The sequence below is a fragment of the Convolutriloba macropyga genome, chromosome 11 (genome assembly GCF_964194025.1).
Source record: "Convolutriloba macropyga chromosome 11, txConMacr16.3, whole genome shotgun sequence".
Classification (NCBI taxonomy): Eukaryota; Metazoa; Xenacoelomorpha; order Acoela; family Convolutidae; genus Convolutriloba; species Convolutriloba macropyga.
In genome coordinates, this window is record NC_134478.1 from 13,780,454 (window position 1) to 13,793,052 (window position 12,599).

Here is a 12,599-nt window from a genome sequence, read left to right on the forward strand (position 1 = left end):
TTTGGATTACAGTTTAAATAAAGGGTAACAATGGGTTTGCTTCAAAACAAATCTAAAATCGAAATATGTGATTAACAAATTTTCCAAGTTTGTTTTTGCCTAAATTTAGCGGATAAAAGACGTTGACATCAAATACTATAAAACCTTCGGCTGACTTTTATGAGATCCGGGGAATCGGCAATTCTCAGAAATAGAGCAAACCCCATCTGAAACACCAAAAATCACACTGTTGCAACTGTTTGCAACCAAAGACCTTCAAAACATCAATAGGTTAGTTTTCAATGAAAACACTGAAAAAACATCATGTGATTTACTGATAAAATGAGGAGTCCCCTAAACGACATGATACAAATTTGTGATATTTTGTCTGACTGTTATTTTTTTCATTTATTTCATTTTTTTCATGCTATTCTTGCTAAATTTTAAAATATGTTAAACGAGTTTTTAAGATGCAATGGACAAAGAGAAATCAAGAAAGAGTTTTAGACATCCAGACAAATAATAACGAGCCACTTGATATGAAGCCAATATTGTGCTACGCTAACCTTTTTAAACCTATTTTGAGTTAACAACAGTATTGGCATCAAAAAATGTTATTTTTTAAATCGTTGTTTAGTTTTTGCGTGATGTCTGCCAATTTAGAACGCATAAAAAATTTATTTGTAGGATTGAAACTTCATTAAATATATATGTTGAGAAGCTGCTGATATTTTGTAAGAGAATTATTGAAATTATAAAAGAAAGGCGCTGAATCCACTGTATATGAAATTTTTACAAGTGCTGAAAATATGTAAAGAAGGTGATGAGAAGTTGCTGAAATTTTGTTAGAGAAGTGTTGAAATTGTGTCAGAAAGACGGTGAATACACTGAAATTGAAAATTTCATGAGTGCTGAAAATATGCATGAAAAGTGCTGAATCAAATGCTGATTTTATGTAAGAAATGAGCTGAAATATTTTATTCAGTTGAATCAGCACCTGAGTTTTCAATTTTCAGCGCAATCAGCACGAATCTTACGTAATCTCCTCACATTCAATGCATTTTGTACAAAAATATCCGCTTAAAGCTGCTGACCCCTCGACCCGGGAAACCAATTCTATAATTAGCTTCAAAATCAGAAAATAAATTTTTTAGTGATTTTATGACCGAAACGGAGTTTGAACTCTGCTCTTTTAATGCAATTAAAACATGGCAGCCATAACTTAGCTCAGAGAAAAGATTGACTACTATACTTTTGTTCAGTTTGGTTGTTAAGAGGTTTGATTGGAAGACAGATTATAATTGTACAATTATAACAGGTGAAGAAATTGAAACTTAAGAAATACAGGAAAACGAAAGTTAAAGAAATATGAACTAACCATTAATTTTTCTCAATGAACCGTATAAACCGAAACCGAAATTAGACCGAAGAGAAATAAAGTTGTTTGTACAGATCAAGATTAGACTTATGATTTGATTCTCTCAAACTAAGTTGGTATCAAATGTGAAACAGTGATTTGATTCGGACCTGATAATCTTAGTAAACGAAACACCTTGAAGGTATACTAATTTTTTTTGCGAAGGTTTAGGCTTGAACAAATGACCTGCAACGTATTTTTCGGATCTTACGTAATTTGTACGGATATACAAAACCCCTAGAAATTAGGCCACCTTTAGGGACCGTAAGGGGTATTTTCTCAAACGATTAGGCTAAATTAAGCCCACAGGACTCAATTATCTCAAGTTATGAAAAAATAAGCTAGTATAAAAAGGGCTAATTTTTGAGCCTTTTTTAACCCAATTTTCCGGTTCTAAATTCACTTGCTTTTTATACAAGCTTCGTTACTCTCAGCGGTAATAGTCTTTCCTTTGTTCGATTTTTCTAACTTCTTAGGATAATTCGATAGAGTCGGTGTAGACTCAGAGATCGAATAGAGAATTAGAAAATAGTTAGAAAACTTGCTGTAGAATACACTTAGTTTGATTCTAGCTTTGATTTAGTTAGGAATAAGGTCTGTGGTAACTTTGCAATCTTAAATTTATAAGTCTAGTAATTTCTTAGGTTATAGTTTGGCTTTAATTCAAAACATAACATAGCTACTTAGGAACATAGGTGGTTTTACAGAGATCATTGACTATTAAGTTAAGTTAAGTTCTCCTGGGACTTAGACATCAAGAGAGTGACTGCAGACACTTTCAAGACGAGAGTTTCTAAGAGTATCAAACGCCGCGCTCCTTTGGATACTGAATAAGTGAAGACACTCTGAGTGTAGGGTTGCCTGCTCGTGGAAAGCTTGGCGAGTAAGACTAACCCATGTAGTATGAATGGGCGAACCAAGTAGACACTTAACACGGTCTGCAGTAACCGTGACGTAACTGATGGGCAATAGATCTTGCGTTTTTTTATCAAGTGGTTGATACTCGTCTTGTTGGGTTGCGGAGTGAACTACGACGAACTTCGCTTCATCTTCAATTTTAGTAGTCTTTAGGGTCACAGATTGATCTCTTAGTATAACTTAGTTGCATTGAGAACTTGGTATACTTCTCAATCGCAGTAAGACCTATTTTGTAATTGTTTTCCTTTTTCCATACACTTAACTAGTTGAGGCTAGAGAACTCTGAATCCAACTTTATCATTACTATTTTAAAATAAAGCTGCCTCCAATCTAAATCTTAGGAGTAATAGAAGGGTCTGGTATAACCCTCTCGGTTATATAGGATAATAGGCTTGCGAAGTTACCACTACTCCAGTTCTCTGTTATTTTTTTTATTCAAGTATCTACAAATTGTTGGGATTTGATTAGGGAATCTCCCACCCCAGTTTTTAAAATTCTACAATAGGATCTAAATATTTTTTGCTTTAAGTTGAAAAAAAAGCTTTCTGAGCAAAACTTGCAATCTGTTGTTTTGTGGAGAACAGTAACAAAAACAACAATTAGCCCAAATTAGCGTTTATCTTTATCATTTACTTGAGAAACATTTTAGAAATCTTTTCTTTTTCAATTTTGTGTTATTGGCAAAAAACGAGTTTGGAATTGTCTTCTAATGCTAGGGCATTATATACAAATGTTTACAAATAAGATTTTTTGTTTATGCCTAATTATATTTGATTTACTCATGTACTAAAAGGCCTTTGAAACTAATTGAATGGACCGCGTCTTGAAAGACGCAATTTGTTGAATAAATCAAAACTTTTGCTAAGAGCAAAAATTTATCGAGACAAATCGGGTCTCTCCCATTATAGCCCCCCTCCCCATACCCCCCCCCCTATAATGATAAAGACCCGACAAATCACCTTTAGTTTTACTGTAGACTGCTATCTTGAGCAACAGCGGGCTTTGTAAGTTTTATATCTAAAAGTAATTTTGGTTTGTCTTAATTAGTTGACTTTTAATTGACAGGTATCGCAAACTAGCCCTGAAGTTCCACCCGGAGAGAAACAGCGAAGATGGAGCAGTTGAGAAGTTCAGACAGATCGCAGAAGCATACGATGTACTATCAGACAGTTAGTATTTGACCTCTACAAATTTGTTTCCATCATTATTTCGACCACCCTAGTCGGGGAAAAGTTTATCTTGTAAGATCTTGCTCGTCTTACAAGAATTCCTTACAAAATCTTACAAGGTCTTACAAGATAAACTTTTGGCCTCGACTAGGGCATTTAAAGGGCCTAATCAAATTCTGTATCAAAGGTCCTATGAACTCTCCAATCAGTTTGACCTCAAATCAGAATTCCGCTTTCACACAGTCAGTGTTTGACTTCTTCAATTTATACTTGCTTTTCACAATATTAACAAAAATTAAGCCAAAGCTCTCTCAAACTTTCAGGGCGAATTGAAACGGAGATGATGCTGTCTTTTAAATCACTGCAGATTTTCTATATTTCAAAATTTTTACGGAAACTTTTTTTGCAAAAAGTGTTTGAGCTCTACTTTTCATAGGCGGTGCCGTGAGCGTAAGTGAAGGGTCTGGTTCGCCCCATTTTGATTTAATTAGGCACCTTTTAATGTTTCAATGAAATGTGGATCTTAACTCAAAATGATTTTTTTTGTGATCATCTATCATTCTACCCGGGCCGAGGATTTTGCCCAAAAATAACGGGGAAAAGAGTAATCTCGCTTAATAACGGTGTATTAGGGGTGGACACCTCGGCCCGGGTATCATGATCATTTGATATCATTTGTTATTGAATGGTTGAATTTTGAAGTAAAAGCTGACTGGTGGGGTGCTGAATTAATACAAAAGAGCGGCTAAACTAACGGTGATTTCAAATAACTAAATTACATATTTTCTGCGGTTTTATGCGCTTTTAGTTAACAAAACGCAATTTTAACTTTTTATCAATATTTCCAGACAAGAAGAAAGCTGTTTTCGACCAATTTGGGGAGGAGGGACTGAAGCAGGGTGTACCGCACGGGGATGATCATACGGAGGCATGGACCCACGGGTACACATTCCACGGAGATCCCTTCAAAGTGTTTACTGAGTTCTTTGGAGGACAGAACCCATTTGCAGGTTTTTAAATTAATTGAAATTACTTTCCTTTAAATTTAGCCATTTTCACTGAATTCGACAGATTTTGAACCCATTGGTAGGTCGCTAGATTCTATTAGACAGATGCTACACCGACAGGACATCGTCTGAAGGGGGGATGGGTTACTCGGGTAAGGTCCTGACCGTTAAATACGCGGTCTGGACTTTACTTTTGGTCGCGCTAATTCAATATTAGACCCGATATTAAGAATCATATGCGATCTTATTAAGAATCTTATTAAGACGAGTTAGTTCGAATCATAACCAACTCTTTCGAATTATAGTCTTGTCCAAAAACTCCGAGTAAAAAATGCCGCTTAATTTCCCGAGTGGACACCGGGAGGCTATGTTGCAAGACATTGCAGGATTGCATTAGAAAATTTGATCTTGCAAGACAATGATTCATCTTAAAAGAACTTGCGAGATTCTTTTTTTCAAAAACTGGTCTTCCCAGACAATGATTTAAAATCTTTTAAGATCTAGAAATATAAACTTTGTCATCGACGGGATAGATTTTAATAACATCGGATTCCGATCGGCTTTTTCTAAATGGTTTTCCCAATCCATCATAGTTCATTCAAGGCCTAGTTTTTTGTTTGAGCCAAATTTCTCTTTCTCGCTTGTGGTTTTTTGTTCACATGCGGCAATTTCACTTTGATTTTTACTGTTTTTTTTTACGACTCGAAGAGGAGTATTGGAGAAGTCCTTTTTTTAATCAATTTTATTGGAGTGATTTTTGAAGCGGGAAATGAAACGCGTGAAAAAAATTGGAGTGATTTTGGCGCTGAACAAACGTGAAGAGCGGAGCGAAAAGAGAGTGGTTTTTGTTCATACCGCTGTTTTTGAGAGAGCGAGAAATTGATGTGTGAAAAAATTTTCTCTAAGCGAGCGAAATTTTTTTGTTCAGGTGCGGCTTTTTAAAGCAGTTTATTTTTATTTATTTTGGTTAAGAGGTTTGGTTATGATTTTGTTTTAATTTCAGGCTGGTTTTGGTAGTGCTTTGAAGGTTTTTGGAAATTCATGTGAATTTTATGATAATTCGGAGGTTTTTTATGTATTTTGCTGATTTTTGGGCTAATTTTTGCGTTTTTTTTGACGATTATTTTGTTTTACTGGCTCAAATGGGTATTGAAGAAACCCCTTCAACTTGAGCAAAGTTGTGATAACAATTGATTACAGTTTTTTGGTTAAGAATCATTTTTTTTTGTTGAGAAATATGACAAAAAAATGGCAAAAATTGGAACTATTTTTCGTAATTTTTTTTGCCGTTTTTCGTTTTTTTTCTCTGTTTTTAGTCAAGTTTCTTAGCCTATTATGACCTGCTTATTGTTTTGCGAGCATTTGGATAACCTATTGGCTGATGGGAATTTTTCTTTGGATTTATATGCTTTTGAAATTTTAAAGAATTTGATAACTTTTTCCAGTTTTTCAGTGAAAGTTGTTTTTTAAGAGCTTTCTTTTCATAATTTAACCTAAAGTATTTTTTTCAAATATCACCTCAGTGGTTTAAGTAAGTACTAGTTGTTTTCATGAAGTTTTTTTGGCAGAGATAGTTTTCGGGATCTCATTTTATAACAAAATTTGATCAAATTTTTTATCATATTTTAACAGATTTGATTTTGTTTTTACTTTTTTGTTTCATGACTTTGTTTCAAGATAATCATAAATTAGTGAAGGCACGTTTTGTTTAATGAGTAGTTGGATGGCGTTTATATGGATTTTCACTTCGAGTCGTTTCCGGAACTCTTCCGGCTATGTTAATTTTTTTGGATTGGATTTTTTTCTAAAGAAGTTTTCCAATCCTTTCATGGTCCGTTCTAGGTCTAGTTTTCTGTTTAGTCAATGAAACGTCTTTGTATTGTACGTCAGGACTTGTCCTGCTATGTTTTTTTTAATTCGTCGTCTCCATTGATGATTCGTGCTACCTGAATTTTTGGAATTCAGGTAGCTTTGCAGTTAAAATTTGTGTGCGTGACGTCATTTGTTCTATTTCAATTGCATGACTTACCTCACTTAAAATGACATCTGAACTCGCTTAATGAACTTTAAATGTTATGAACATTTACCAGTTAAAAGTTAATAGTGTGCATCTAAGTAGTGCCAAAGGTATGTGGCCTAATTTTTTAGTATTAGAGTCTTGAGATTTTGATTTCGGATATTCATTTTGAAGAAGCTCCATTAGGACTTTTTCCCTATAGAGCGTATGTGTCTCATAAAAATGACATTCCGAATCTAACCAAAAAATCGAGTGGTTTATTAAAGGACTGGTGGTCAATCTCTCTATCTTATTTCTTCAGTTGTTTCAATTCATGGAAGTCCACAAGCGTCTATCGTGGTTATTTTCCGGCAATCTGCCGGCTGTGTTTTAAAATTTGAATTGACCTTTGTCCGAGATCAAAATTCATAGAATCATGTCACGCAAGCGAGGCCGTTAAATTTTGAATTTCAAGTATAGCTTAGAAACTTCTTAGAATGGTACGACAGACGAGACGGCGAATTGGACATGGGATTCGGGGGACTTCACGGGAGGGGCAGGAAGCAACAGGACTCCCCAATTGAGAGAGATCTCTATCTCACATTGGAGGAAATTTACCACGGATGTATCAAAAAAATGAAGATATCGAGAAGGGTAAGTGGTTCCAATTCCCGTCCTCTGATTCCCCCTAGATACTACACCCTTTTTGCAGACCTTAAATGTCTCAAAAGGAAACAATTTCCTCGGAAAAATTAACAAAAAACATAAATTTTGTGGTTTTGAATCTGCTTTAGCCTATGTTGGCATTTCACAAACGTTTGCAGCCTTTTGGTATTTTTGTGGAGTTGTGGGTTTTTACGTCAAAATGACGATAATTTTTGATGGTGTTTTTGGTTTCCCGTACAGATGATAGAAACTCCAAAATGAATAAAATTTACATATGTTTCAGGCCAATTCAACTTGTTTATGAGGAAAACAGTACCGAAATGTTGACTCTTATTTTAAGCTAAAAATTTCAACTATTAAGTAATGGTCGGTTTTGTTTGCAGGTCATGAATGAAGACGGCCACACATCCAGCATTAGAGACAAGATCCTGACCATAACAGTGAAGCCAGGGTGGAAGAGTGGCACTAAAATCACCTTTCCAAAAGAGGGTGACCAGGGTCCCAACACTATCCCAGCCGACATTGTCTTCATTCTCAAGGACAAACCACATGCTAGGTTCGAGAGAGTGGGAAGTGACTTGATCTACACTGCCACAGTACAACTTGGAGAGGTAATATTATAAACCCCCAGTCGACACCTGGTCGGTTATATTGCAATGGATTTGGATCATCTTGCAAGATAGACGTCGAATTTTAAAACGGATCTTTTCCATTTGTGACCCCTCCAACTTGGTGGGTACATATATCATTTGCAATATTTTTTCACAATAATTTACTATGTGATGATACGTGCTGTGTAACTGGGGGCGCATAACGTGTAACGGGAGGGGGGGGGGGGTACAAACGGAAAACTTAGCCTGAAAAAACTTGGGAATTTCAGTTCTAAATGATACTCGTTTTCTAAGCTAAACGATTGAATGAATTGAAGTCATTGACTGGATTTATTGGATATAAACAGAAAGTTTCATATCAGCTTTACCGTTATTAACGTGATGACATGACCCATATTAAGTACGACCAGGGTGATTAAAACACTAGGTGTAAACGGTAGTTGCCCCCCTCCCCCTCCCACCCCAACTTTCACCCCAACCAATATAGTCCCAATTTATATAGTTCAAGTTTGCATTCTTTGCACTAGATTATTTCCGTGGCTTAATTTCTATGCTTGAATTTTGTTGACTTTTAAAGCGTAATATTTCCCTGCTTTTTTTGTCAGACTCATTTGTTCTCAAATTTGAAAGCTTATATCACAGCCTTGTAAATTAATCAACCAATCGTCCTGATCTATGAATTATCACTCAACAAAATACATTCTAAAATCAAAATTGAACACAACTTTATTGGTTTTTCACTTTTATTTTTTTGTGGACTATTACGTTTTCAAAAGTAAGTGATATTTCTTCGGATGTGTTCTTCGTTTTGTCCTCATGCCCCCCACACATACACACAGACACAGACACACACACACACACACACACTCACACACACACACACGCACACACGCACACTCACGCACACACGCTCACGCACACACACATACAAACACACAAACACACACACACAGACACGCACACACACACGCACGCACACACACTCACACACACGAACACACACGCCCACGCACGCACGCACAAACAAACACACACACACACACAAACACACACACACCCACACACGCACACTCACGCATGCACTCACAAACGAACCCATGCACACACGCAAACACACACACACACACACACACACGCATACACGCGCGCGCACACACACACACACAAACGCATACACAGGCACACAATTACACACACGTACACACAAAACCACACTCTTACTCATACTTACACACATACAAACACACACACCCACACAAACACACACGCACATGAAAGCACGCACTCACACACACACACGCACACGCACACACACGAATTAACACACACGCACACACAGACACACACCACACATCACACACACACAGACACACACAGTTACACACACTTAGACACACACATACACACACACACACACACACGCTGACCACGCGCGCACGCACACCACACACACACACCCACACCACACACACACACACACACACACACACCACACCACACCACACACACACACACCACACATCGCACACACACCACACACCGCAAACACCCCACACGCACGCACCACACACACACACACCACACCCATACACACATACACACACCACACACACTCCACACACACACACACCACATATACACCGCACACACACACCACATACACACCTCACAGACACCACCCACACCACGCATACAACACTCACCGCCCAAGTTTTTTAGACTACAAGTTTATCAAATTGTTTTCATCATTAAACTACGAATTTATCACCACTCTTTTACCGCAACTGTTTTTTTAGTAACAATGGCGGTAAAAGATTGTGATAAACTCGTAGTCTAATGATAAAGTTTTTTTCCAGTGTCGATCGGCCATTAAAATTTATTACACTGGCATTTTTTTCAACTGCTATTATCGCAACAGGTGTTGATTGAAATGCATTCGAAAATCAATTATCTCACTCATGCTCGACGGGTCTAGAGGTTTTAGCCGACAAACAAATTTGAAGAAATGCCGGACCTTTTCCGCTCCCCCACCAGTTAATTAGGCACCCCCATTTAAATATGTTTTAACATTATATATGTCTTTTAATTCATAACCTGTGACTAAACGTGATCGGGCGTTTAGAAAAAATTAACAGAGCGGTGGTTTGAAATTAATATGTGTATATTAATAACGCAGGGCATATAATGTAAACATCAACCAAAAACTTTTTCTCATAGCGGTTTTAATAATTACGTGTTTTGTTAAGGGGTCAACTACTTTGGTTTTCCTGAAAATATTTGTCGATAGTTATTGATGTATTATAGTAGGCATGCAATTATAAACATAAATAACCTTTCCAGAAGGGATGAAAACATTAATATTTGGGGGGTGCCTAAGTTTACGCTATATAGGACCGTGGGGTGAGGGGGGAGGGGGGCTCCAGCGGAAAATATTCGACACGCCACTTGGCCGACAGATTTCATCTGGACGATGCAAAATGACAGAAATCAGAACAGTAAAGTTCATATAGTGTTATTAGAAGTTTCGAGTTAATTATTTTAGAACCACGGGCCGCTGAGGCATAGCTAAATTAGCTAATAGATATAGCTACTACTAGTTATAGCTGAATGTATGTTTGTTTTAAAACAGGAACGCTGCTTTTCCCACATATAGCTTGTTTATTTGCTTAATTGTCGGCTAAAACGAGTGTTGGCTATTTTTTATGTCGCGCGGCCAATTGATCCGCCCCAATTTTTGACGCATAAGCAAAAAATATAACAATCTGACCCCAATTTTAGTTAAGAAGAAGGCGTCGAGCATAATAATTTGACTCGAGTAAAAGTTCAGCGTGAAGTAGACTCACATACTGTGCATTTGCTTACAGTATTGCTCTATTTTACCTCCAATAAAATCTATTGTTTCTCTCTATTTTTGAACTGAAACAAATCAATGAAATCCTATCGATTTTTTCTCTTTTTTGGTCCAATCAGATAGTCATATCTCTGCCGAGCCTAAAATTCCCAAATCGGTATCCCAATTTCCCGAAAGTGTTGCAAAGAATTAGAATTATATAGAAACTCGAGGATATATGTTTGATTGGAATGAAACTGATTTTTTCTAGGCCCTGACCGGCTGCAACGTCTCAATCCAAACCCTGGACAACAGGGAACTTAACATCCCCATAAACGAGATTATCACACACGGGTACCAGAAGAAAGTTCTGAACGAGGGAATGAAAATATCGAACCCTAAGGACTCCTCAAAACTGTACGGGGATCTCTTTATCAAGTTCAACATTGTCTTCCCTCAAAGTTTGACTCCTGAGAAGAAACACCTGATCAAGGCGGCCTTACTTTGATCACATGTTCTTTGAAGAGAAAGAATGAAGGAACTAAAAATTCGAATTTAAAATTGATTACATATTGATTGCTATTTTTGAATAAAAGACGTTTCAAATATGTATTTTGATAACAAACAAAAAAATAGATCGCGTTAGTTTGAACAAGGGTTGTTGTGTCAGCGGAAGTAAGCATAAATTTTTTTTATAAAATCCGTTGTTTGAGTGGAAATTATGCAAAAAAAGTTTATTACGATCTGACGATTTAGCTTTAGGTGCTGCTAAAAAAAGCACATCTCTTACTTCTATCCATAATATCCAGAAATTCCAAAATCAAAGCTTTTTGCGCATTCCTTACATCTTTTTCACACATTTCTCGCAAATATTCAGATCATTTTCCAGCTTACTTCTTACTTAAAATCAGCACAGTCAAAAAATCAGCACAAGTTTCCTACATAATTTTTGCACGCATTTCAAAAAAAAATTAGTTCATTGTTTACATAATTTTAGCAGTTCAAAAAAGCGCATTTTATTATGGTAATAGATATTTGGTACCAAACAATTTCATATCTTTTTTCAGATTTTTGATGTTTTGATGTTTTTGATTAACAAAAATTGACAAAAATTACATTTTTTGATTCACCGTCTCAGAAATAACACCGTCTCGGAACAGTCTCAGAAACGTCTCACCGTCTCAAAACTAAACCGTCTAAGTCAAAATTTTTGAATTTCAGTAAAGTGCTAAATGGCCAAGACGGGAAACTATGTAAGATAAGTGTCAAAATTGTGCACAAATATGTTCAAAAGTGATGAGATTATGCAAGAAAGCGTTTGAGAGTCACTGAAGGAAATTGATTTTCCAATTCCAAGCGAACAAATACTGACAAAGATTTGTTGAGTTGACAAATAGTGATTTTATAATAAAAATATGTTGACAATTCAGCGTAATAGGCGGATAGTTAAGTGAGATGTAGGGTATTAGGCGAAAACTCGATTAAGCGACGTTAATTTTGAAAGCCGTTAGACAAATTTTTTAAATTAAATTTTTATGGAAATTAGGTGAAAACCAACTAAAAGAATCAAAGACGGAACCCTAATATATTTTTCACCCTATAAAGTAGTCAGGTATCCTAAACAATGAAAGTAACGCTTTCAAGTTTTTTAATGGATAAAAACGTAATTTCCAAAAAACGATTACTTAAAATTTTTCGCCAAGTTGCAACAAATAACGCTTAACTTATGCAAACTTTTGCCTAATATCGCATCCCGCAGTGCAATAGTTAGCAGCTGTTTTTCTGCAGTAGTTTTCCACGCTTTTCTTACATTGCTTTCGGTTCGGAAAAGCATTGATCAGGGCAACAAAAAGTGAACAAGTTAATTAGGAAAGCAGTTGTGACAGGTTTAAGCAAACTTTGGTTTTCTACGGAGAAGACTTATGCAGTCGACTCGATTGTAAGTAATTAAAACCATGATTAGCTTTAGTGATCAACGTCAGCTGCGGCACTTATTACGCAAGGAC

General features: G+C 36.4%; 1 protein-coding gene across 2 annotated transcripts in view; it reads left to right on the forward strand.

Annotated features, from left to right (window-relative positions):
- The window catches only part of LOC142349893 (dnaJ homolog subfamily B member 13-like), a 15,998-nt gene extending 4,797 nt beyond the window's left edge, over positions 1 to 11,201 (forward strand). For both annotated transcript variants that reach the window (XM_075401737.1, XM_075401736.1), the window contains exons 3-7: positions 3,380 to 3,483; positions 4,332 to 4,493; positions 6,983 to 7,140; positions 7,536 to 7,763; positions 10,865 to 11,201. In XM_075401737.1, the coding sequence (XP_075257852.1) occupies positions 3,380 to 3,483; positions 4,332 to 4,493; positions 6,983 to 7,140; positions 7,536 to 7,763; positions 10,865 to 11,101 (889 nt within the window). In that variant the 3' untranslated portion in view covers positions 11,102 to 11,201. The remainder of the gene's footprint in view (positions 1 to 3,379; positions 3,484 to 4,331; positions 4,494 to 6,982; positions 7,141 to 7,535; positions 7,764 to 10,864) is intronic.
- The last annotated feature ends 1,398 nt before the right edge of the window (positions 11,202 to 12,599 follow it).